The sequence below is a fragment of the Oratosquilla oratoria genome, chromosome 20 (genome assembly GCF_046742065.1).
Source record: "Oratosquilla oratoria isolate Oo_2021 chromosome 20, ASM4674206v1, whole genome shotgun sequence".
NCBI lineage: Eukaryota > Metazoa > Arthropoda > Malacostraca > Stomatopoda > Squillidae > Oratosquilla > Oratosquilla oratoria.
In genome coordinates this window covers 46,413,154-46,439,357 of record NC_134796.1, presented here as the reverse complement: position 1 = coordinate 46,439,357, position 26,204 = coordinate 46,413,154, and the positions used below count along the sequence as shown (strand labels likewise).

At 44.4% G+C, this 26,204-nt stretch overlaps 3 protein-coding genes across 9 annotated transcripts in view; all 3 read left to right on the top strand.

The window, feature by feature from the left end:
• The window catches only part of LOC143036544 (uncharacterized), a 93,611-nt gene extending 80,196 nt beyond the window's left edge, over positions 1 to 13,415 (top strand). Inside the window, exons 5-6 of one of the 7 annotated variants that reach the window (XR_012967369.1) lie at positions 7,428 to 7,914; positions 8,782 to 8,920. Coding sequence is in view for 6 of the 7 variants with exons in the window: in XM_076204029.1 (XP_076060144.1) it covers positions 8,782 to 9,258 (477 nt within the window). In the remaining variant the exon portion in view is untranslated. Of the gene's footprint in view, positions 1 to 3,073; positions 3,481 to 5,107; positions 5,506 to 6,007; positions 6,327 to 7,427; positions 8,090 to 8,781; positions 9,753 to 10,592 lie in introns of those variants that run through there. The other 6 variants (XM_076204037.1, XM_076204029.1, XM_076204036.1 and 3 more) reach the window with 6 other exon arrangements.
• LOC143036550 (uncharacterized) lies at positions 3,567 to 5,089 on the top strand. The gene is made up of 2 exons (XM_076204052.1): positions 3,567 to 3,732; positions 3,986 to 5,089. The coding sequence occupies exon 2, from the start codon at positions 3,992 to 3,994 to the stop codon at positions 4,331 to 4,333; it is 342 nt and encodes a 113-aa protein (XP_076060167.1). The 5' UTR covers positions 3,567 to 3,732; positions 3,986 to 3,991; the 3' UTR covers positions 4,334 to 5,089.
• An 8,705-nt stretch (positions 13,416 to 22,120) lies between the features above and the next one.
• LOC143036549 (uncharacterized) overlaps positions 22,121 to 26,204 on the top strand; it is a 6,340-nt gene continuing 2,256 nt past the window's right edge. Inside the window, exon 1 of the mRNA XM_076204051.1 lies at positions 22,121 to 22,256. The gene's annotated coding sequence lies outside the window, so the exon portion shown is untranslated. The remainder of the gene's footprint in view (positions 22,257 to 26,204) is intronic.

The following is a 26,204-nucleotide window of genomic DNA, read 5'->3' as shown; positions in this document are numbered from 1 at the left end:
TCCTGGCAGCTTTCATCTCCCACCCCCGTACAAAGGGGTGTCTCTCCCTCTCCCTCCCCCTCCCTGTTTACTCTCCCTCGTACCTCTTTCTTCTATTCTACCCTTCGCGACTTCCCATCTCTCCCTTGTTCACGCCTATTTTTTTTTTTTTTTTTTTTTTTTTTTTTTTTTTTTTTCCCTCTTCTTTCTGGGCTGCCCCTTTCTCTTTTCCCCTTCTACCTATTCATTGTGCGCGTGTCTCATTGTTCCCCTTGCCCTCTCTCCCCCTCCCCCCATTGCTTACCCTCGCGTCACTACCCCCCCCTCCTCTACATCCCTTTCATACCTCTTGACCTCTAGACTGAATATAATCGCCATATTATAGCCAGAAGAAAGACATTAAATGTGGTCATGCTTTGCTCTCATGGGTTGTCGCAACTTTCTCGCTTGTCTCTCTCTCTCTCTCTCTCTCTCTCTCTCACTCTCTCTCTTTCGCCAGTGTGATTAGTTATTAGTAACAGATGTTTTTTGGGCCCTAATGAGGGGAAACTCTATGATAAAATGTTGTTTGGGGGTGTATATATCCACACGGCCACTCTCCATATAAGGACAAAGAGGCCTTTCGTCATATGAACGTATGCATGTACGTGTGTACACGTACGCGTGTACACATGACTGTAGAAATGCGACATCGTTCTAAACGTTTTGCTAAACGTTCCATATTTCACACGGATCCAGAATGTTCCAGCGTGTTCCATTCCTTTAATCCGAGATCACAACTACCTAGTCCAGGCCCTATGGTAAACGCGGCGGACCTCTGAGAGAATCGTGCCCCCCTTCTATCGTTTTGGAAAGCCTCGAAAATCCCATATCTGGAGGTAGAGCCTCGAGGGGCTAGCATTCAGTCTCTGGATTGGCCCCAGGATCTCGAATTCATCAGTTTCGACCACATAAGAACAGGCAACCGGCGACAGCTCGCTCCCTGCTGCTACCGGCCAGGGACAAGAAGCACAATCGTACTAATACAACACAAGTTCAATGTATCTACCCCCAAGATGTTCGTGGGAGTGTTCCAGGATCGTTGGCGACTGCTATGGGGTTGCGGTTCTTCGGTTAGAAAAACCGAGGTAGCACCATGGGCGCGACCCCTCCCCATTGGTTGTATTCATATCCTGCTGATTACGTTTTACTGTATATTTCTGGATGTAGGCTTGTGTGAATGCAAAGGATGGGTGCAATTAATACCCAGTATAGAAAGAAAATGGTAATGTTTTTTTTTTTTTATTTTTTTTTATACGTAACTGGCTATTTGAGAACATGGTGACCCCCCACCAAAAATAATAAATAAATAATTGGTCGAGACTGTAGGGTTGGTTATAGGAGGCGGACTTGAACACAGTGTGCTAGACCAGTGGTTCCCAACCTTTTCTGGCTTGAGACAACCTTGCCAAGCCTTTCAGAAGTCCCCGGCACCCTTATTAGAAAATCTAAATTCTAGTTTGTCAGTATTTTGTTGATTCAACATCAGTGTAACAAAATTTCGTCCCTGGATAATATGAAAACACTCATCTTTACGCTGATGCTGCTTTAATGAACAAAAATTGATGACAAAAATCATACATACATATACCAAGGCTTCCCTTACAAGGGAGGTAGCCAAAAAGGGAAAGGCATAAAATCATTTCCACCCATTCCATCCCTGAATACACTCCACACCCCTCCACCCTCCCTCTTATCTGACAGAGAGAGTGGGTAATACGAAAATTATTTTTGCCCTCAATTTTGGCGGCACCCTCCCTCAGTTGGTCTCGCGGCACGCGGGTTGGGAACCACTGCTAGAGGTACTTTTGGGGACAGTGAAACATGACCTCCAATTTACCAGGACTGTTAGTGTATCTTTCGTTACTGAATATTACGTACTCAGCGTGATGGTGATGGAAGAATGAAAAATATATTTGCATTAATCTGTAAAAGGCCTTGATATAATAAAATGGGTTTCTAGTATTGGTTACGCAGATTCTCTTTCCCTCCAAGGCATCTGCATTGTCTCATCATACAACTTCAGAGTACCGTAAATTAATGCTAAATCGTTGTGCGTAATTGGTGTGTCCCGAGATTTTTTTTTTCCACAAAACGTAATAGTTTGACCAATGATTTACGGCCATGCCTAAAGACGGACCTAAAATAATGGAATATGCAACATATGTACAAAAGGATTCGGGAAACGAGTTCCATCAACAATGTGTGCGTGTGTGTGTGTGCGTGAATGCGTGCGTGTGTGTGTGTGTGTTTACCTAATTGTAGTATACAGGAAAAGAATAACGCTCGTAGGGTTCCGTCTCTTCCTCTCCAGTTAAAATGCCAAAAAAATTCCAAAGAACGCCTAACACGAAAACTATCGACCTCTCTCCAGTGGGTTGTGGAAGCACTTAGCACTGGCTTAGCCCGGTTGAAACTATTCTAGAAAGCGAACTTGATTGCTAGAATAATATTGAAAGCACGTACTAGGTCAAGGTTGTCGGTGTATATCAGAAACACTGTCAGTGGGCATAAATCAAGCGAGAGCTCTTTAAAGAGCTAAAATGGTCTCAAAAGAGAGCATAGCTCTTCGAGAGTACCGGAAGGTGGGAGGGGAGGGGTTTAAACTCGGGAACCGGAAATCCGTCGCACATCGGGCTGTAGTGTTTTACTTATTCTGAGTTACAACGGTGATGCTTCTCTCTCTCTCTCTCTCTCTTTCGATGGAAAGTGTTGTCGAGGCAAGTGTGTTTGAATGTCTGAGTGTTTCCCTGATGTCTAACAAGGCCTCAAAGTGAATAGTTGAGCATGGTTTTGCACGGCGTGTGGAAAGTGGGAACAAGAGGCAGTTGGTGTCTGGTGAAGGGTTATCAAAATTTGCTGAACATTATGCCAACGGGGAGATATATCTCAGGTGATCCTGGCGAAGGAAATGGAGGTGTTGGTGGTGGTGGTGGTGGTGGTAGGGGTTGTGAAGGAAATGGTGGTGGTTATTTTGGAGCCAAGGAAAAAAACAAACAAACAAACAAAAGAAGGATGTGGATGACCAATGATGCGGGCATCTCTTTCTTTGCAGTACGGCCGTCTCGTATCCACCACGCCCCCATCCACCTCATCGAGTCTGACGTGCCCTCTGTGCGGCCGAGTTTGCAGCAGGAGTGATAAGCTGCGACTTCACATCCGCACGCACACAGGGGAACGCCCCTACTCCTGCCCGACTTGCCCCTACAGGGGCAAAACCCGAGACGATGTCAAACGTCACATTCGAACTCATACGGGGGAACGCCCTTATGCCTGCTCGTTCTGCCCTTACCGGAGCAGCGACCCCAGTAACTACCGGGCCCATCTTAAAAGCAAACACCCGCAGATGATTTAAGGGCGGGCGCGAAGGGGTGATGGTAGTGGTGGTGGTGGTGATACTTGGGAGACTTCGAAGAAGTTCGAAGACTTCGAAGAAGTTCGGGGAAGGGTGTCCTCGCGTGGAATAGTTGTGCAACTTTTTATTTTTATTTTGACTTTCTCCATCATGTACTTTGACCCCCCTCCCCTTCCCCTCTCTCGATGTACTGGGTGAATCAAAATCAGGCCATTAAATATGAAACTTGAAGCACTGCCAAAGGAAAAGGGATTCCGCACCTGTTCTGGTGTCAAACACCACAACCTTTCTCTTGCTCTTGAACCCCCACGAGGAGGAGGAGGAGGAGGAAGAAGAGAAGGAGGTTTGCACCAGTTGGAGTAAGGATATACCACATTCTAGTTGGGTTAGTTGTCTTCTTTTAGGGGAAGTAGGGAGGGAGGTGGGGTGGGATGAGGTTTAAGCTTACCTATATTTTGTAAACACTTTAACAGCATGAGGGTTGACTTTTTGTTGCAGAAGCACGTGATTTTGACCGCCAAAGTTTCTGCTTTAAGTTTAGCTATGGTTTGCGAGACCATTTTCGAAAGTAGTGTGAGGCTGCGCCAGTAACGCCGTGTTTCCTCTTTGCAGTGCCCCATGTTTGGGCCCCGCGTGTGTGGCAGAGCCGACACGCTAGCACCAACTCCCCAAGGTCGCGTGACGGCGCACATAGGGGAACGGCCGTATGCCTGCCCACACTGCTCCTATCGGGGTCGAACCAAGGAAGACGTCAAGAGGCACCTTCGAACTCACACGGGAGAGCGGCCGTACTCGTGCCCGCACTGCTCCTACCGCAGCGCCACCAACAGTAACCTCAAAACGCACCTGAGGACTCACACAGGAGAAAGACCCTACGCCTGCCCGCACTGCCCCTACCGTAGCTCAGACCCGAGCAACTATCGCGTCCACATACGTGTCAAACACCCGGACGCGCCTTAGCCGCTTGGCTGGCGACGGCGACGGCTTCGACCCCTCTTCCCCTTACCCCTTCCCCCTAAAGCCCTGTTCCTCCTCCACCACCCTACGCGCTCTCTGAAGGTGACGCCAGCGGCGTCCTCGTCGTCGTCGTCGTAGGCGGCGACGGCGGTGGCGGTGGCGGCAAGGCGACGGTAGCATGGGCGACGGCAGCTTTGAGCAGAAAGCCCTTCACAATTTTTTTTTTCCATTCTTTTTGTTTCTTTGCTTTTGCACTCTTTTTGTTCCCCACCTTCTCTCCTTCCACTCACCGTTTTCGTCGACTGGTCAAGAACTCGTGATTAGGTTCTTGGTGTATTGTATTATACAGCAAGTTTAGTCTATTCAAATAAACTTGTGTCGAACAGCACATTTGAATATTATTTCTTTATACATTGAAGAAAACCATTTCATATTTATTTTCACCCTTTTCTTTAACACCCCCAGTGTGTTCTCTCTCTCTCTCTCTCTCTCTCTCTCTCTCTCTCTCTCTCTCTCTCTGTCACTGTCTTTCTCTTTCTCTTCTGCGAGTTCACAATGGGAAAGCAGCAGTGTGTTAAGGTACATGTGGAGGAAGGTCATGTCGTGGGAGCTGTCTTGGATGCTTGGAGTGATCCAGTGAGGCTAAAGTTGAATGAATGAGTTCCGGGGGAGAGGTTAAGACATATGTTGGTTATACAAGGCCGAGGTCTTGGCGTAACTCTCATGGGGGATAAGGACGGAAAGCCGCGCCAGTAACGCCGTGTTTCCTCTTTGCAGTGCCCCATGTTTGGGCCCGGCGTGTGTGGCAGAGCCGACACGCTAGCACCAACTCCCCCGCGGGAACGGCCCTATGCCTGCTCGCACTGCTCCTATCGGGGTCGAACCAAGGAAGACGTCAAGAGGCACCTTCGAACTCACACGGGGGAGCGGCCGTACTCGTGCCCGCACTGCCCCTACAGAGGACGCACCAAGTTCGACGTGACGCGCCACGTACGAACACACACGGGCGAGAGGCCGTACGCGTGCCCGCACTGCCCCTACAGGAGCGGCGACCCCAGCAACTATCGAACTCACATCCATGTCAATCATCCAGCCACAACCTACTCCCCGTCTGGAGCGCCCATGCCACCACCACGGCCCGGGAATATGTCCTGAAGGAGCTTTTTGGTCTTTAGGTATCTCGTTTCCTTAACTCGGGGCGGTTCAGGAGATGACTGATTCGGGGGAAGGAAGGCTGTGGAGAGGTGTTGGTCTTGTTGTCATGGCAACCTGCTTGTTTGCTTGCTTTGGGTCCCATAGCCAAGGACGTTACGTTCGGATTGGTGTAAACAGAAAGACGGGAGGGGACGGGGGAGGAAGGAAAACTAAAAAGAGAAAAAGACGGATTGGAAGAGAGACAACGGGGCACATGGAGCCCGAAGCTGTTATCCAGCTCGAACAGGTAGTTTGCATTCTTTGTTTATGGAGAGAACCAGAGCGAGAAAGAGAGAGAGAGAGAGAGAAAGAGAGCGAGATACTTTATTTGGGGTGGGAGGAAGATGGACTCGTGTTGTTTTTGTTGTTGTTGTGGGTTCGGTGTTGGTGTTTTGGGTTTTGGTGAGGTTGTTGAGTGGAGTTCGAGGAGTACCAAGTTCTGGAACCCCGTGAGTAACGGCGCTGTTGTTTCCCTCTTTCCAGTACGGGCGGGACTGGGAGGTGGAGCGGGCGCGACTGACGTGCCCGATTTGCGGGCGGGTGTGTAGCAGGACAGACACGCTGCGCCTCCACCTTCGCACCCACACGGGGGAGCGGCCCTATCCGTGCCCACACTGTTCCTACAGGGGACGAACCAAGGATGACGTCAAGCGACATATACGGACCCACACAGGAGAGAGACCGTATGCCTGCCCGCACTGTCCTTACCGCGGGAGCGACCCCAGCAACTACCGTGCACACCTGAAGGGCAAACACCCCGAGGTGTACCCGCGGCCCGGGGGCATGGCCTGACGAGGGGCCACTTCGGCGTCGTTGGTTGACACAGCAGGAGGAGGGGGGGGAGGGGGAGCCCAGAGCACGGCGGTCCTTCCTCGCGGCCTTCCGTGTAGGACTTCCTTTGGGCTCCTGGAGGATTTTGCCTTCGGGTTGCTGTAAAGAGAAATGGGGGTGGAGGTAGATGAGATAAAGAAAAAGATACAGACGGAAGAGAGAGAGAGAAAGGGAGAGAACGAGGCGATAAAGGAATGCTTAAGATGTTACCCAAGTCGAAGAGGAAGCTTACATTGCTTCCATCTGGAAAGAGAGAGAGACTTCATGTTGGGGTTGTGTGTGTGTGGGTCGTTGTGCTGTTGCTTTGGGATCTGTGTTGGTGGTTTAAGAGCCTTGTGTCTGGAAGTCGAGAAGTACCAAGTTCTGGAACCCCGTGAGTAACGGCGCTGTTGTTTCCCTCTTTCCAGTACGGGCGGGACTGGGAGGTGGAGCGAACGCGACTGACGTGTCCGATTTGCGGGCGGGTGTGTAGCAGGACAGACACGCTGCGCCTCCACCTTCGCACCCACACTGGGGAACGGCCCTATCCGTGCCCACACTGTTCCTACAGGGGACGAACCAAGGATGTCCTCAATATACACATCCGCACCCACACAGGGGAACGCCCTTACGCCTGTCCCTATTGTTCCTACCGCGGGAGTGACCCCAGCAACTATCGTGCACACGTAAGGTGCCGACACCAGGTGGTGGTGGACCCGCGGGCCGGGGGCGTGGCCTGACGAGGGTGACCAGGCGGATCCGGTGGTTAGTGGACGCAGAAAGAGGAGGAGGAGGCTTAGGCACGGTGGCTTAACCCTGTAGGACTTGGAACTCCGATCGGGTGTTGAGGGCCAGGAGGGTGGGCGTGGGGGTGGGGTAAGAAGGTTAACCATGTGATGGCCGTGATGTAAATCTGGGTGTCCCAGGTGTTGCGGGTCGGGAGGTAGGTTGTGGGGTGTAAGGAAGTGAGTAGGTGGATGTAGTAGAATGAAAGTTGAGTTGTTTTTGTTCTCATAGCCTAGCTTAGGGCCCAGCAGTACCCTCCTCCGTAGCATCTACGGTCTCCATAACTTCCTGTCTTCCGTCTTTGCAGTGTGGCTCGTGGCTGGAGCGGCTCTTGGTGGCTCACGGGGATCGAACGCAGAGGCTGACATGCCCTTTCTGTGGCAAGGTGTGTAGCCGCAGCGACAAGCTCAAGCTGCACATACGAACTCACACGGGCGAGCGACCCTACCGCTGCCCCTACTGTCACCACAGAAGTCGAAGTCGCGACGATCTCAAGCGACACATACGGACCCACACGGGAGAACGTCCGTACCAGTGCCCCCATTGCCCCTACCGGGCCAGTGACCCCAGCACCATACGTTCACACAAGAGACACCGCCACCCCACCGCGCCGCCTACATCCTCCTCCTCTTCTGCTCTTCCCTCCTCCGCACCTCCCTCCAGCTAGAGAACGTCGTCGTCGTCGTCGCCGCCGCCGACGACCGTTCTCCCTTCCGTAGTAGCTACTACGCGGGAGGGAACACTTCGTCGTCGTCGTCGCCGTCATGTCCTCGGCGCCGTGAAGAAGGCACCGCGTATGTGTGCGTGTGTGCGCCCGCGCGCGCGTGTGTGTTTGTGCGTGTGTACGTCTTCGCCGCCGTCGTCACGGAGTCGGTCCTTTATGTTAACACATGACATGATGCCACTTGTACTGTTGGTTGGCCCTCTCCTCCCCCCCTCTTCTTCCTCCTCCTCCTCCTCCTCCTCCTCCTCCTCTTATCCCACCTCTTCCCCCTCCTCCCACTTCTCCTTTTGCCTCCTCCCCTCCTCTCATGTCCTCTCACCTCTTTATCATCATCCTCCCTCCTCCTCCTTCCTCTTCCCTCCCTCTCCCTCCCTTTTTCCTGCTCCCCTTCTCCCTGCTCCTCCTCCTGCTACTACTACAACTATCTCCTACCACCTCTCTCCTAAATCCTTTTACCTCCTTATCTTTATATATATTTGTACTTTTCCTTCTATATTATATCTGCACACCCTTCTATCCCTTTATTCCAACTTCTTATCCCCCTCCTCCACCTCCTCCTCCTCCTTCTTTAACTGATACTTGTTCCAGTGCACCTGAACCAATGTCTCAAGAAGACGTGTGCACGTACGTTGCGTCTGCCAACCCAAAGCTGCTGTCGAGTACTCCCCTGGCAGCAAGGCCCAGTTGGTGTTCAGACTCAACCACTTTAGTTGGTCATTCCTGAAATGGAGAGAGAACGAGTGAGTGAGAGACAGAGAGAAAGCAAGAGAGTAAAAGACCCAATAAAAGAAAGTTTAAAACAAACACTTAAAAAAGAATGTATAAATGCACGCACCCCATGATGCGCAGCTAGTGTATGGTAGAATTCACTAGACCGTGCTAGTTGTGGACCTGAGAGCCCCGGGCCCAAGTAACTCCTCCTACTACTGTTTTGCAGGTAAGGCCGTGGGGCCTCAAGGCGGCGCTGGCCAGCAGTGTGGCCCTGGGCGGTGGTCGGGCAGGGCCACTGCTATGCCCGGGCTGTGGTGCCGTGTTTGCCGATGCTGCGGCCCTGCGGGACCACGTCGGCAGCTGCCGTGCGGCTGAGCGGCGGCACGCGTGCCCGTTCTGCCCTCACCGCAGCCGCACCAGCGGCGACCTCAAGCAGCATATCCGTATCCACACAGGGGAGAGGCCCTACCACTGCACGCGATGTGACTACAAGGCACTCACGAGCAATGACCTCAAGAAGCATACGAGGACCCACACGGGGGAGAGGCCGTACCAGTGCCACATCTGCTCATACTCCTCAAGTGATTCCAGCAACCTGAGGGCACACATCAAGAGCCGACACGGGGATGTTCAGCAGCACTTGCAGCAGCAACAGCACCACCTGCAGCACTTGCAACAGCAGCAGCACCAACAGCCGCAGTGAATTTGTACTTGGGCCCCTGGTAACAATGACTCCCGGAAGTGACGTGTGGCGCTCCATCAGAGATGAGTTCAGGCGGGATAGGGGAACAATGACATGGAGTGTGATGTGTTGCAAAAACATGGTGGTATGGGACAGGATGCGACATGATGTGACATTGTTATGTTGAAGGAGGTTTGGTTATATGTATGTGAATGTGTGTGTCAGTGTGTGTGTTTGTGTACATGTGTGTGTGTGAATGTATCTATGTGCACGCACGTGTTTGTGCGTGTAGCTAAGGTTCCGCCGTGCGGAGCCTGAGGCAGACCACCCAAAGGAAGATCACCCTCAACAGGAGAATCAGCAGTCCCAAGTCATCCTCAAAGGGTGGCTGGACCCATGAGCTCAAGTTATTGGCTCTGCATTGCGTCACCAATTATGTGTAGTTCCATGTTCTGTGTTCTAATTACTATGTGTATTAATTCGTATTCTAATTAAAAATTTGAAGTTCTAAAAAAGTAGTCTTTTCCCTGCCCTTTATACACTTGAATGCGTAGATGTTCCTTCAAGATATTAAAGTGGGTTAACACTCTGGTGTTGAACAGTTGTTGGAGTGACTGGTGGACATAGCTTTCATCACTTACAAGGGAATGTGGGGGCCACATGTTGATGTGGTGGGTGGTTTGACCAGACCAGTTATCCTGTCGAGATATCCCAAGAGCTGTTGTCAAGGTAAGTTACCATTAGAAGAGGATATCTTGATGTTCAGGAGTTATTGACGATGCTCCGTGGTTTCAGAGTTGTACCTCAATTCCTTCATTTCTGTAGTTCTGGGAGTCACTGGGTGATTTTATTCTTCTGCGGTGTTGTTTCAGGAGCCTGAAGTTTTTATGTATTGCTGTGGGTGGTGGAGGTGGGGGGGGGTGAGGCTGAAAGGGCTACAGGTGACTACCCTTGAATGGAGAGGTACATGGATGATGGTTGTTGAGGCAGCAGTATGAGATTTCCCACCAGTCACTCATGCTGCCTCACAGATTGGTGGCAACAAACATTATTAAACAGATCCAGTGTCTCGCACTGGTGTATCAGGGTTCATTCTTGATCCTGGTAATCAGGACAGGTGCTGTGTTGATGGATGCCCAGGTCAAGTGCCAAGTTGTTGATGCACAGAATAGGTCAAGTATCATATTGACCAAAAGAGAATAAATAAATAAAATGAAATTGCTTGGTGCTGTGAGCGATCTCCATTTCTGGTTGGCTGTCTCTCACAGAGTGCACCAGGTTGGTTGGTTGGTTGGTGGTGATGCTGACGCCCCTGAAAACCAGGCTCGAGAGTAACCATGGACTCTATGTTTCAGGTGAGCGAGTTGCTTGCGTCCGTCCTGATGACGCCTCAAGGGGAGAAAGGGTCCTCGTCAACATCGCCGTCAGCAACCCAGGGGCCAGCCTGCGAGATCTGCGGCAGGCAATTCTCTTCCCGGAGGAACCTAGCAGTGCATATGCGCTCCCACACTGGGGAACGCCCCTATGCATGCCCGCACTGCCCTTACCGCAGTGCCACCAATAGCAATCTGAAGGCACATGTGAGGGTGCACACAGGGGAACGACCATACCAGTGCCCCTACTGCCCTTACAAGTGTGGTTCCTCAAGCAACTTGAAGGCACATGTGGTTTGCAAGCACAGTAACAGTAACTTCTATGGTAACTGAAGAATTTGTCTGGTTACCCAAAGTTGAGGGGCTGGCTGGACGATTACCCAACCCACCACAACCACCAGTAACCACTACCAATGCCATCACCACCAACCAGCCCTGCACCTCGTTTTAAGTCTGGTGTCTCTAGGGTATTAGGTTACACCTCTCCATCTGTCAGGGTTAGAAAGTTGGAGATGTGTTTAGTATATAGGGACATACATGCTTATGCATGCACACACACGACACACTACACTGTAGTGATACCAAACTCACCTGCTAATCAGCAATCTGAGTTCAGTCCCAGGTTAGCACTAAAAAGCATCCAATTACTGCAAGCTGGTACCTGCTCTGTTGGGCAAGTAGTTCTTTGTGAGGGTGTGTGTATGGTTGTATAAGGTGATAGCATTACCCAAAAATCAGGCCATATGTGAGCTCTTGAGCTCTCATCTGGAAGGGTAATAGCTGTCAATCATAGGCCCAACACATGATCCAAGACCATGGTGAATCACACACACATGTACACACATATATACACACCACACACACTTATACAGTTGTGTGCATGCACTTGTACATATTGTGCACCACACACTTGGACACGTGTAAACACACGTGCTTAAGTTTTGGAGAAAAAAGAAAAGAAAAAAAAACAAAACATGTTCCACCTTGGTCCTGATGAGTGTACAATCTGTCTGGATGACTTGTTGGGTTGATTGTCTTCTTTTTTCCCTATCATCTTACTTCTTCACTCACATTCTTACTTTTTCTTCTTTTTCTTCTCTTTTTTTTTCATTTCTTTTTCTTATTTTTATTCACTTTGTTCCTTTAACCAAGGGATACAAGGTTGTTGGACATTGTTATTGCATATAACACATGTATATTAGAATCAGGGATGAAAAAAAAAACACTAATGACCAAGTTTTCTCAAGGCTCTGTCAGGGTCCATATAGACGAAGAGAGACTATTACAAGTTACACGTATTTGCACGTGAATTCGTCACACCATTCACTGTGTATGTAGCACACAAATTGATATATATATGTTGATTTAACCCTTTCTTTTATGACTTATTATTATCATTTTAGCATGTATAATAATGGTGAATTCAGTAGTGATAAGTAATATTTTTAAAACTGAAATGTGCATCAGGTTGTATACTACCTGTTGACATCATTGACCCCATGGGTACAATTATAGTATTATGTGTGCAGGCAAGATTTTTCGGGTGTATGGGAATATCTGATGATTATTCAAGAGTGAGTATATTCTTGTGTGCCTAGATTATTTGTACATACATGTGTACATTGGGTGTACTGTACTGTGTACACTGAGGGCGATTTTTGTGTGCACTCCATTTTCAAGAAAGCTGTTCAACTTGGTGGGATGCACTCCATGGAGAGGATGGTCCTCCAAAAGCTCCTGTTGTTTTTTAACGAATTGTGGGTTTGAAGTGTATATACATATTGTATGTGTAATGTGTTTTTAAAAATGGCTTGGAAATGGAAGATTTTTTTTTTTTTTTTTTCATAGGATTTCAGTATTTGAGGATAATATATATAGATATATATGCATACGTAGGCCCAATCCTGTGACTTATTCATTGATTTATTCTTCAAGAATGAATGTTAGGAGCAGGAAATATTTGTGCCCTTGTCTGATTCCATGAACTACAGGACCATACCTTACCTGAACAAAGTTGTCTGGTAATTATATGGATCAGATTGAGCCGTTCGTTACAGTGGCCCAATCCAGTGTTGGAACTGGAGGGGAATCGCTAGTCTGTAGGATGCTGGATTGAAGGCATAAGTTCCAGATATTATTGATGGTGTAACCACCAGACATAGGACACACAGCACCTTTTACTACAATGCCCCACACTAACAATCCGTAGACAACAATACATCTTATTTGAATGACTTATGGACCCACCTAGAGGAGGCTGTTGTATACCTGAAGGCCATGGGTCCTCAGCAAGCTTGACCAAGGAACAAAGGATTGATTGATTCCAAATTCTTTTCTCTGTTGGGATTTGCTAAAACTCGGATAGTTTTAATATTCGGATTGAAAACAACCTCTCAAAAATATACCTGAATATTTAGTGTTCCTGTGTAATTTTCCAGATTTTGGAACTTTGTTCTAAGTATAGGAGACTTTTTTATTTATTTATTTATTTATTATTATTATTTTTTTAAGCATCCAGTCGAGGGAATACAATATTCTGTTTTAGGGTTGATGATGGTGTCCTTGCCTGTATGTCATCAGCAAGTTTGGATGGCAATGAAGGGTCACCCTTGTGGACTTCTATGCAAGGAGGTCTCCGACTTAGCAGTTCGCTATTAATATGATCAGCAGTAAAATATCAGGAATAATAACAGTTAATGATGTTTAAGTTTACATTGGTACATGAAATTGTGTTTGAAATCATTCGTACTTAAATCAATTAACACTGGTCACAGTATTTGTGTGTCTGTATGATTTTATATATATATATATATATATGTGTGTGTGTGTGTGTATGTAAAATAACCACAGGAGAAGGGACACTTGTAGACAGTAAGTACTTATTGTCTACAAGTTTCCTTTCTGTGGTTATTTTGCATTTTTGTATCACAGTGATGTGATTGCTTGCATATATATATATATATATATATATATATATATATATATATATATATACATACATATATACATACATATGCACGCACGCACATACTCTCAGACCTCGCCTAACACAACTTAACCGTACACAAATTTTACGTTTACACGAATAGGTAAAATATCCCAGCATTTGCCGAACACGACTATGATTCATGATAGCACAATTTGAATAACCCACCAGGTAATGTGCACCACTGTCTGGAGAGTGTCTGGGAACCTAACCTATTTTTTTCCCATAAAACCTGTTATTCATCCAACATAAATTTTATCCTGTTCAATGGTCTAAGGAATCTAACACTCGTGTTGAACAATGTCACCCTCAATTTAACAGACCCTTCATTAATTAATTTTATTTGCAGTGGACAAAATCTAGTTACTTGTAATAAAAAATTTAATTACCCTAATATTCACAGCATATCAACAAATGATTTTCACATTCATTAGTAAGTCCAATGTTAAGTTACAGTAAATATGTTGAATTTACAATACTTGATGGACTGATCCTCCCCCCCATTGTCCATTAAATCAAGGAAAGGGTGTATAAATAATTCATATATTTGTGTGTATAACAGGGTGTTAGAAGTAAATTTCTGTAATATTTTCATTGTCAGTTTATCATTAAAGGGAGTGGTTGATGTGAACGAAAACTGCACAGTGAGTCAATGATGGAGATTGGGAGAACATCGAGTTTACCACAAAAAAATAAGAAAAAAAAAAAGATAAAATAAGATAAAAAAAATAAATAAAGGAATAGATAAATAAAAAATAAAATAGAATAATCGCAAAGTAATGTATTTTGTCTTGATTGCTACATGTTGGGCAGCTTGAGAGAGATGTGAGTTTGTCAGGTTTCTCCTTATCTGCTTGTCTGTCTGTCAACCTTTAGTTTGCTTCTAGTCCAGATGGCCACTCTTGTTTTATCTCCAAGTCTGCCTCATAATGAAAAAAATGGAACTATTTTTATTCAGATAGGTAAATACACACACACACACACACACACACACACTTAACATTTCCCTGTTAGCCACATGTAGAAGCTTCAATAGTGACCTGACCTGCATCACCAGGCCCCCAGCAGGTTTTCTTGCCCTGTTCCTCCACGCATTGTTCTGGCGAGGTTCCTACTCATGATGATCAGGGCTTATGGAGTTCTAGGAGACCGGAGAGCACTGGAGTTCCAAGTATAATCCTATTACATTAATCCATTTCTGTTTTCTATTGTAGATAACATAGTATACATTGTTATAAATGGATGTAATTGTAATATATACATGCATATATATATATATATATGTGTGTATATATATAATGTATGTATGTATATATGCACACATAATATTTGTATATTTTGGCAGGAGGTTTTCCTGTAGACATATTTCAATGAAGAAAACAGCAGTATTTGCATTAATGAGCTTCTTGAGGAGATTTTCTATATGTCTAACTATAGACTTGGCTTCTGCATTCAAAAAAGTAGTAGCAAAGGCTCTTCATGAGGACCTTACTATCACCACCTCCACAGCAGAGAAAGCTGATAACTGTTTTGTTGCCTAACATTGAATGCCTGGAGAAAATGGACATCATCATGAATGACAATACCAGATTCAACAAGATATCAAGGAACCCAACAGAAGAAAGAAAAGCTTACAATATCAAGTGTACTGAAGCTGTCTAAGCTGGTAGGTGGTCACAGTTTAGGATATTGCTGTGGGACTGGAAAAACTCACAAAAGAATCCACTCAGTACAATAACAACCCAGATTCCCACACTGATTTACCAGATTGCTAAGAGATTAAAAAGTCACTTACACCTTTTGTCTGAAGCACCTACAACCTTCTGCATGTTCTTCGCCTCGATAATTAATTAATACCGAGGGTGGGATCCCATTCTTTGATGCCAAGAGTCTTTTCACACATGTCAATTTTATACTCGATGACATTTATCCCGTACAAGGCTCTCTCAAGCTAGACATCAAATATGGTTGTTGTTGGAGATGGACATGAAAGAAGCATCTTTTTCTCTGACCCCTTTGAAGGAAATTTTGGCAGATAGATGTAGTAGTGATGAGTTCCCCTATTTGCGTCCTTTTTGTTGATTTTTCCATGGGAATAGTGAAGAGAGAGGCCTTTCATGCCACCAGTAAATGTGCAATCTATGAAAAATACATTTACCTAGTTGTATTATACGGGTAGGGAGATATGCTTGTGGTGAACTGTCTTTGTTTCTTTCAGCATCAAGTTTTTCCTTAAAATCTTAGTGTTTGCACACACTGTTTCTTTATCTAATTTATTCCAGATATAATACTCTGTGGGAACCTTTTTTTTTTTCCTCCCAGATATCTTCTTTTGTTATTCTTTTTGAGTTTCTTTTCATATTCTCTTGTTTTTCCATTGTCTCATTTGTGAAAGTTGCAAAAAAAAAAAAAAAAGAAGACCTCATCCCTCAAGTAAACTCCTGGAAGTCTCCAGTGTCTGAACAGAAGGAGTGAGTGACCCTAAAGTTAATAGAGACTTTACTATTGGTGCCTACATCAGAAGGGCTCTTATGCATTGTAGCAGTTGGAAAAGTGCCAAGAAAGAAATTCAAAGAATCAAGCAAGTGCTGGTGCAACGACAGATATTCAAACCTTGGAATCTTCAGTGTTAGAAAGAGGTAAATTAGAAAAGGTGCAATTAAACACCAGACAGAACCCATCTAGAAGGACAAAGGATGAAATTATTCTATAAATCCTACATGGGAAATATGGGATTTATAGAAAACCTGAATGACTATCAATTATTGAAGAGAAAATCCTTAAATCATCAAATACCATGTCAAGCCATAGTGCACAAAACATTTTAATCACTAAAATTCTACTTCCTCTTCTGAATTTGAGTCATGTTCCAAGTCTATAGTTGAATGAATAGAAAATCTTCACAAGATCATTAATGTAGATATTGCTGTTTTCTTCAATATGTATATATGGAACAATAATCACAATAAACATGTGAATAAAGATTTTGCAGCAACCACGGGGAAATCAGAAGAATGGAATACTAAACATTTTCATTTATTATAACATCTTCAGAGTACAAAGAAAAAACAAAAGATGATAACATAAATACAGAGGTAAAGAAACTAGGGAAGGTCATACCAACAAATATACACTTTGCAGAATGCTGTTGGGTTGCACAAAATAGTTATATACATATGTATATATACATAAATTCATATACATGTATACATACAATATACCAAAGGCTTTTTCCCACCTTATAAGGGAGGTTGCCATAAAAACCACTCCCACTCATTCCATCCCAAATACACTCCACTCCACTCCCCCTTCCCTCCCTCTTATCTTGGCACCTCCTGGATAACGGGTCATCCCTGCATCTTGTCCACTGGACACAGCACATCCACATAAATATAGTAATAGATAATAATAATGAATGAATAAATAAATGGTTGACATGTATATGAACAAACACTCCTATGACAATTTGTCACAACAAGAACTTATGGTGAAATGTCATGATGTTGTTTGACTATTCATTTAATGATAAAGGTATCTAGTTTGTACAAACCCTTACTCAAATTATCATTAAGTATATTTTTATATTAAAGTAGATTCGAATTAGTTCCTTTTTCAAGCAGAATTGCAAACAACAATTTTCTGTGTATTGTCCCAATGTGTGGTTGGTGTCTCTTACATGAATAAAATCCCCACACTTTGGCTTGTTCTGACACTGTACTTGTGCTGGTTCATCCTTGCATTCAATTCTTTGCCAATTTGACCAATATAGCAAACGCTGCTGTGTTTGCAGGGAATGCTGTAGACACATCCTGTATTATGAACTGGGAATTTTTAATGAGATGACATGATATGACGTGGATGTTGAACCCTGGGGACACGAGGAAATCTTACCAGGATTTCATTAAATGGAAGATCTAAAAGGTTCTTCTTACAAAATTTACCTTTTTGAATAATGTTATAGTAAGACTTACTGGCCCTATTCTATGATGCGTCTACAGCATGTTTTGGACATTTCAGGTCTGATGCAATTTCATATATCCTTTTTATTTTGTCATCTAAAAATTCTGGACTACAAATCCTATATGCTCAGAGAAACACTGAAGAAGAAAAATATTAGTGTTAAGGTAATGAGCAGAATAAAGATTGGTTTGCTAAATTCTTAAAACCTAAAATATCTGTCTTGTGTGTATGTTATCCAAAAAGGGTAATTTGTTATTGTGTTCCATCTCTGTTTTGAGTATGATTTTGTATAAACTAGATCAATTTATTAATAGAATAGTCAAACAACACCATGATGCTCCAACATAAGTTCTTGTTGTGACCAGTTGTTGTATGGGGCATTTATCCACATGTCGACTGTTTATTTATATATTCATTCATTATTATTATCTAATATTGTATTTATATTTTTTGTATATTTCTATATGTACATAACTTTTGTGTAACCCCCCAGCACCCTACAAAGTGCATATTTGTTGATGTGACTTTCCCTAGTTTTTCTTATGTCTGTATTTGCGTTATCTTCTATTGTTTTTCTTTGTACTCTGAAAATGTCTTAATTGATGAAAACATTTAATATTCTGTTCTTTTGATTTTCTTGTTTCTTCTAAATGTATATGTGTGTATATATATACACACACACACACACACACATTATACACACACAGATACACACATAAATATGCATCCGTCTTGTATTAGGTGTTTATATAAAGCATTTGTATGGGGCCTAGATTTCCTTTTAGTATTACAACTAGCGGCCACTCTTAGTGGGTCTAGAGTCTCTTGGTGGGCTCAGGCTGCTTTGCGGACTGACAGAGACCGTTCGCCTTGTGTGCCTGTGCCACTAACACCACCACCTCTACCAACTACCTCCACCACTATCACCAGCAACCCATGGTCATTGTAACAGGACGAAGCTGGACTCAGCAACCTGGCCTGTCTGTAGCCACAGCATCTATTGTGAATGTTGGCAAGGAAGATACAGTCAGCCTCATCTAATGTCAATTTGTTTTCTTAGCTTCACTACAACTAGAATTCAAGTTCCTGATTCCAGAACAGTGGGCACCCACACTACCAATTTGCAATAGTAATCTCTGGGTATCATTGTTGCCGAGGGGCTTTCTGAGGTGACTGGATGATGACGGAGGAGGGAGGGAGGGAATGCATCGATAGAGGTTACAAAGAGTTCCAAGGAAGGCGTGTAGATGGCCACGCCATAGTTTTATCTCAATTTTTTTCCATCTCGCAAGCTTTGAAAATTACCTCATTCGCCTATTGCCTTGTGTATGCATGTGCGTGCGTGCGTGCGAAGCATGGGTGCGGTAATTATCCCTGTTTCATGTACCCGTCTTGTGATGATTGTGTGACAACTCGAGCATGAGTTGCTCACATCTACTTTGAGGTTGTGATGATCCTATTTTCTTTGCATCATTTGGTGTCTCTCGTGGAGGCTTTCAGGGAATGGTGTGGGGTTCTAAGGAAGGTGAGGGAGAATGCTTTTAGCTATGGGAGAGAGATAAGGAAGGCTTGCCTTCTTAGAAATGGGAGAAGGAGACAGTCCTGAGAGATTTGGGGCTTTGATAGGGAGATTAGATTAGTTTGAAGTTACAAGAAAAGAGAGGTGCACTTTGTGTGCTTAGACTGTGGGTGTATGTGAAAAAGTGTTTTGGCATCTTCACGTACTCATATACGAAGGAGTCCGTGTTAAGACTTGTTTCAACTATGGTCATTGCTTGTAAATAGATTCAGTATTTTAGAGAGGCAAATGAGGGTATGTTGGTCAGACTTACGCTGATGTGTGCGTGCATACGAGTGCTTAGAATGTGTACTAGACATGTTTAGTGGTGTGTAGACTTGGGAGGATGTTTCTTAAGTAAAAGAAATCCTCAAGGGAAACTGCTCTTCTGGGTTGACTCATGTTCTGGATAGTGAGACGAAAAATTAGATGGTTGAGTACATGTGACGTGGACTGGAGGGCCCTGTGTTACATAACAGGACCATGGGTGAGCATAACAAGGACCTCTGTCATATGGGACTTAGGTTCATCATCGTCAAATGGGAGTGTATACTCAGGAAGTGGGATCACTTTGTGAACACTTCAACACCAAAGCCTGATAGTTTCTCTGAGTAAACCCCCGTGCAGGCCATCCCGTTCCAGCTCTTGGCAGAATCCGTCAACTTGGCCTAGTCATGAGTTCTGTTAGTGTTTATGAGCATGAGGAGGAACATAACCAAGACATATGTATAGGTCTTGAATGTAATATGCTTCTAGTTAGGGTGACACAGGGGTAATGGTGAGCGGGTTATAGACAAGGTATGTGTATTAGGTAAAGTTACAAATGTGACAATGACGTTGGGCAGCCATCATGGAACATGGTATAGGAAAGATTTTTTTTTTACATACTGTATTTCAAGTTATGGCATAGATTATTAGATGAAATGTAACACAAGCTGTAGGGCAGTTGTGACACAGGCAAGGCTTATGTTACATACCAGGAAGTAGGAACAAGTATGTCGTAGACTAGAGTGGATGTTTCTGTGGAGATGGTATGTAATGTTGTGACCAAGAACAATATTTGTTCTTATTGGGGATGAGTGCCAGTGGAACTTGTGTGTATGACCTAACGTGACCCATTGGAAAGGATCTGAAGTCTATATAGAACCAGGCAGTGGGAGATGGTGAGAGCAGGACTCCCTTCAAAGAAGAGGAGAGTGGAAGACAGACCCTCCACCCCATGGGATCCAAGTACCCAGTGGGAGTGCCCTAGGGTGTATTGTTACCACTGCCGTCAACAGCTTCTTCATGGCTCAGGAATGGTTCGAGTCCAAAGGCACCCCTTCAGTCAGAAGGCCAGCTGTCGGTCATCTGGCATGGACTAGAATGAAATGAAGTAGGTTATGCGTTAAAGAAGTGAATCGCCCTGAGGGATTACTCTCAGCTGGACAAAGATCATCTTACATAGGGAGTAGGGGGGAGGGGTGTCACCCGGCGGAACGAGATTACCAAACAGCAGCCAAAAGAAATATACGAGTCATGAATAGCAGTTAGTCGAGATAGAGCCAACTCTCTCACTGCATTGGAAGGGTTTTCCCAAGTCTGAATAAAATCACATAACAGTAGCTAGAACAAGTATGTAAACTTGTAAAAAAAAAATGGTGAAATGTTGGAGCGTTTATGTTGTATGTTTTACTCTTGGCTGGGAACGTGTCTGGATCAGGGATCGGCTACCACACTTGAACACGGGTCCTCTTTTGTAGATGTTTTTTATTAAGAATGTTATACCAGATAAATGCCTCAGCGAGGAAAGAAGCTGCTACTGTTGCATCTTCTCCCCGCCCCCTCTAATTTGCGCGTGTGTTTGTGTGTATGCGTGTATCTATATATATTTGTGTGTGCATGTGATTGTATGCATGTGCATGTGTGCGTGTATACATGTAAATGCATCTTTGCAATTTTGAATAAATCATATAAACTTTATCTTTGCATATCATTATCCAAGGTTTGGCAATCTGTAAGTGCCAGTATGTTTTGTGTAGATATATGTCTAATTGGCTTCACTAATAAGTACAATTGTGGCTATTTTCTGCAAAGCAGTATCAAGGGTCAATAACATATGATACTAATAAGTCCACGACATGTTCACATTGTAAATCTATAACCCAAAGATATGTGCCTTCCATAACTCCATAGAGGACACTGACTACTGTAGTACTCAGAAGTGAATCCAACTGTGGATCCTTTTCCTTCTTTGCCATGCTTACTCATTTTATCCTGCCACATCCATCACTGTGTATGGCAGTTCCTCATGTTCTTTGAACTCAAGTGGGAGATTCTTCCCTGCATCCTGTGTGGGGGCAATGATGGTGTGCTACCATCAGATATCCTGAGTGGCATGAAATAAAGACATGATCTTTCTCTCTATTGCTTTGTTCCTCTTTTTCTGCTGCTGCTTTTCTCTTTCTTCAAGGGTTCCTGCCCCTGTTAGCAGGAAGGATCTGTGAAACAGAAGGCAAGTACAATGGAGGATTATTGAGAAGATTAAAGGTCGTCTTTGCAAAAATGGTAATGTACTGAGGGTGAGGATTTACAAGCCCAAAGACACTGGTCAGTCCAGCAACCCCTTATACCACCACACCTGCAGGAATTAGGAGGGGCTGGGTGAGAGGTAGGAGTATGAGGGAGTTGGGTCTACTGTTTCCATCATCTTGGTAGGGAGGGGGATTAGGAAGAGGAGGGTTATGCTGCCGCTTCTAACGCCGTGCCGCCCCCCTCTGCCCGTGCCACATCATGGCAACGACGACTCACCTTGCTACTACTGTCTTGCAGATGGCGGCTGCGGCGGCCTGGGAGCAACAACAACAGTTCGACCCCCACACGTGCACCTTCTGCGGCAAGTCGTGCCGTACCCGCAGCAAACTGGCAATCCACATCCGCACCCACACTGGGGAACGCCCCTACGCATGTCCGCAGTGTCCCTATCGGAGTGCCAACCCTGGGGATTTGAAGAAGCATGTACGCACTCACACGGGGGAACGCCCCTACCACTGCCCCTTCTGCCCCTACAGCGCTTCCGACTCAAGCAACCTTCGTGCGCATGTCAAGACGCAGCATGGCACCTAGGTGACGCTGTCACTCACCAGAGGTTCTACTGCAGAAGGTGGTTTTCCAATGTCTCATCTTCTTCCAACACATGATTCTCATACATATCTTCATCTTTATCCCCATCCAACATCAATGCCACTACCATCCCTCATCCTCCTACTCCACCTCCACTTTGTCTTCATACTCCTTCACCTCATTATATCCCCTACCCCCATGCCTTTGCATTTCCTCTTCTTCCTTTCTCCTGTCCTACCTCTTTCTCCTCCTCCTCTTTTTCTTCCTCTCCTTTTTGAAGTTCCTGGGGATTATCTCTGGTTCCTCTCATTGTAGGAAGGCCTCTTGGATTCTGAGTTTGTGTACAGGAGCCTACTGGCTTCCATCAGTTAGTGTGAAGAAGTCTTTGGTTCTCACTATATATGCTAGGAGTGCATAGAATCTTGTTACATCTACTTAAGACCACTAAAATCCACTTGTGTGAACACATTACAGACCCCACTTACCAAGGAGAATTAAAACTAAGGAAATACCATGTGAGGATGAAGACTTCATAAGTAGTACATTTTGTTTATTTGAGTGCTCAGATACATTTACTCAAGCAAGCTCTAATGAGCAAAGATTTGCACTAATGACAAAGGCTTTGTCTTCATGTAGTGCTTCTGCTCAATTTGTTGGCAGCTCTCATTTACAAACAACAGGGTGGAGTGCTAACCATGGATTAAAGTTCCTTTGTGATCCACATGGGAAAGAGGGGAATGCCTGTTGAGGAGGAAGGGAGAAGACAGGAGATAAAGGTGGATGGAGAATGGTTGTGTATGGATAATGCTGTGATTCATGGAAGGGAGTGTGGGGGGGTGAGGGAGTAGGTATGAATGATATCTTGATGTAGCCCAAAGGGATTTCTCCCGTCTTCTCCTTTTCTGCATGAGGGGATGGAGAGGGGCGTCACTGATTAATGAAATGGCTTTACTGTGGATGTGCTGTGTCTTTCTACATTGCTTCTGACCCAGGCTGTGGGCGAGATGCAGGGATGACCCATCTTCCAGGAGGAGCCAAGATGAGAGGGAGGGAGGGGGGTGAATGGCAGTGAGTGTGTGGGGATGGAATGGGTGGGAGTGGATTTTATACCTTTGTTTTTTGGCTACCTCTCTAGTAAAGGGGAAATAGCCATTGGTATATACATGTATGTTTGTGATCCACATGGCAACAGTCTTGATAAAATGTACAATGCCAAGAACACATCAAAGAAAGTTTATGTCTAAGTCAGGTTTGATATTTGGCCAAGGGTGGGTGGAGAGTAGTTTGAGTAGATTCACCAGGCAACAAAGAAAGGGTTTAGGACACTGTTATGTATCTTAAGTGTGCATTGTTTTAGCATCTCACAATGCCATTTGAGTGAGGCTTATTGTAGGAACCCCACAGCAAATGAAGGAATACCCTCGAGTACCAACAAACCTAAATGCTATCTGGAGTATGAAGTTGGTAACGTAGGCCATACCATTGACCAGAAGGGTACAATTAAGTTTGATCTCTTATGCAGCAGAGCCCAGCTAAACCCATGTAAAGTCACCTGTGTTTGGTAAGAATTAGAGCTGCAAACATGACACCAAGAAGGGAGATGGATTGGTCTATATATATGGCATGTATAGTTGGATAAAATGTAAGTACACTTAGGTCTTTCAACCCAGCACTTGCCAACCGCCACTTCTACAGACATTGGAACCCAGGACATAAACCTACTATAGGAATTGGTGGTGTTTTATGTCCTTGGCCAAACGTCTGCACAAGTTGTGGTTGGCAATACACTCTAATACACCAAGGTGTGAATGGAAGATGCATTCTAAGGTAGCTGTTACAAGGTTGTTGGGTTGCATCACATGTATACAATATGAACAATTCTTATGGCTTAGTAAACACTCCTTTATTGCATACTTATGATGTAGACCATCATGCTGTTATGTCAGAGTAAAGAACATAAGCCACTGAAGTATGTACAAGTGAAGCCGATTACAGTATCCATTTGTACGTTGCAGAGTTGGGGGTTTTGAGAAAGACAAATCATGAGAGATGGTTACGATGAGACAAGGATTCAAAGGCGTTAGTGATACAAGTCAAGAAAAGAAAATAGCTGTACGAAATCACCAAAAAGTGTGAAGGAAAAAGGATTTTTGTCAACCACTTAGTCAATGAGTGGATGCGAGTCAATGTGTCCCATGTTCCACTTGAGGAACATTTATTCAAACTAATACAAATCTGTTTTTATTCAATTGAAGGACAAGGGAGGTTGATGGAAGCTGCTAACAATCACTGGAAGACATTATCTCAAGTGACTCATTTTAGCAGTGGAGAGGATGCAGGGATGACCCATCATCCAGGAGGTGCCAAGATGAGAGGGAGGGAGGAGGGTGGAGTATGTAGGGGATGGAATGGGTGGGAATGGTTTCGATGCCTTTTTCTTTTTGGCTACCTCCCGTGTAAGGAGGAAAAAAGCCTTTGGTATATGTATGTATGTACACTTAGTTTATTATAATGGAGGTAGGGAGGACTTGGAGATGCAAATGGGTAACCTTTAAATGTAGGGTGGGAGAGGATCACTCCAACTGAATGAAATTGTCTCACACCAATGAGGAGAATAAAATGTACAAGAGTGGTACACATCATGAATACGTTAATAGAGGTAGGCAGTAGACGCTGAAAAGTGGCAAAGGGGGTTTCCTCAATTGAATAAATTTGCTAGGTGCCAGCCAGAAAAAAATATATGTGTGTATAGTGTACACATCCACATACACATGTACACACCAAGAGACTTTTTCCTCCTTACAAGGGATAGCCATCTAAGGCATGCCCCCTACCAATCCTATTTTTGTATATGTATATGTGTGTGTGTGTATATATATATATATATATATATATATACATATACAGTAGACACACAATATCACCACTGACAGTGGATGCAACTTCCTTCTCAGATCATTATGTGTGAATAGAGTTTGAAGTTCTTGAATTAGAATCAGCTAGCGGCCCAGCAGTGTACCTCATTCATCTTTCATTGTTTATTTACTTACGAAAAGGTCATGAAATAGGATTTAAGTGGGTATGAATTGGGTGGGAGATGGGTGTATGGACTTGGCTACCCACTGGTATGGGGGAAAGGGGCTTTTGATTTATGTATCAAATGGGTGTGTAGTTTGAATTGGCCACTTGCCTCATAAGAAAAAATGGGCCCTTGATTTATGAAGGAACAGATGATCTTGTAATAGGTGTACCATTCACAAGAGCAATGGTGATGCAAGTGTTGCAGTAAGGAGGAGGAAAGAGAGAGATAGAATTGTTGGAAAAGGAAAACGAGAACAAAAAAATTACAGCAGTGATAGTGTATATGGGTGATCCAAAGACTTAGCCAGGATTCTTGTAAGAAATTTGAAAATTTTGCCCAGTAAGTATGGTATGCCATAATGGATGATTGAAATCACCTCACAGAAACTAGGATTAAGATGAAAAAGTGCTACTTACAGTACGGAAGGGGTAAGAATTTAAGGACTCCTTTCGTGGTTTAAATGATTTTGCATTGATCAAGACTGCAAAACGAATTTGTCAGACATCACAGCCTGTGACCAAAGCACCTTTGTATGTGGACTGACCCAAATGAATGAAATAGCTTTCCTATCCATAGGATAAGATACATAGGACACAAAAGGATTAAATCACAATTTGTGTCAAATAATCCAATCACAGATAGACCCCGAGTCGGTCAAAATGAGATTGCCCCCATTAGATGCTTGAATAAATTCTACGGTTTCCACACGCCGCGTTTCACCGCCAGTGACCATATGACATTTGATATACAGTATAGTATACATTTAAAATCACAGTGTACGACCTTAACATATCTCCGTGTGTAACCAAGTAACGAATAATTTTGGAAAATAAAAAAAATGGAATATCTAAAAGGTTTAGTCGAAACCAACAACATTAGCATCATGGTGCAATTTGGGAAAATATG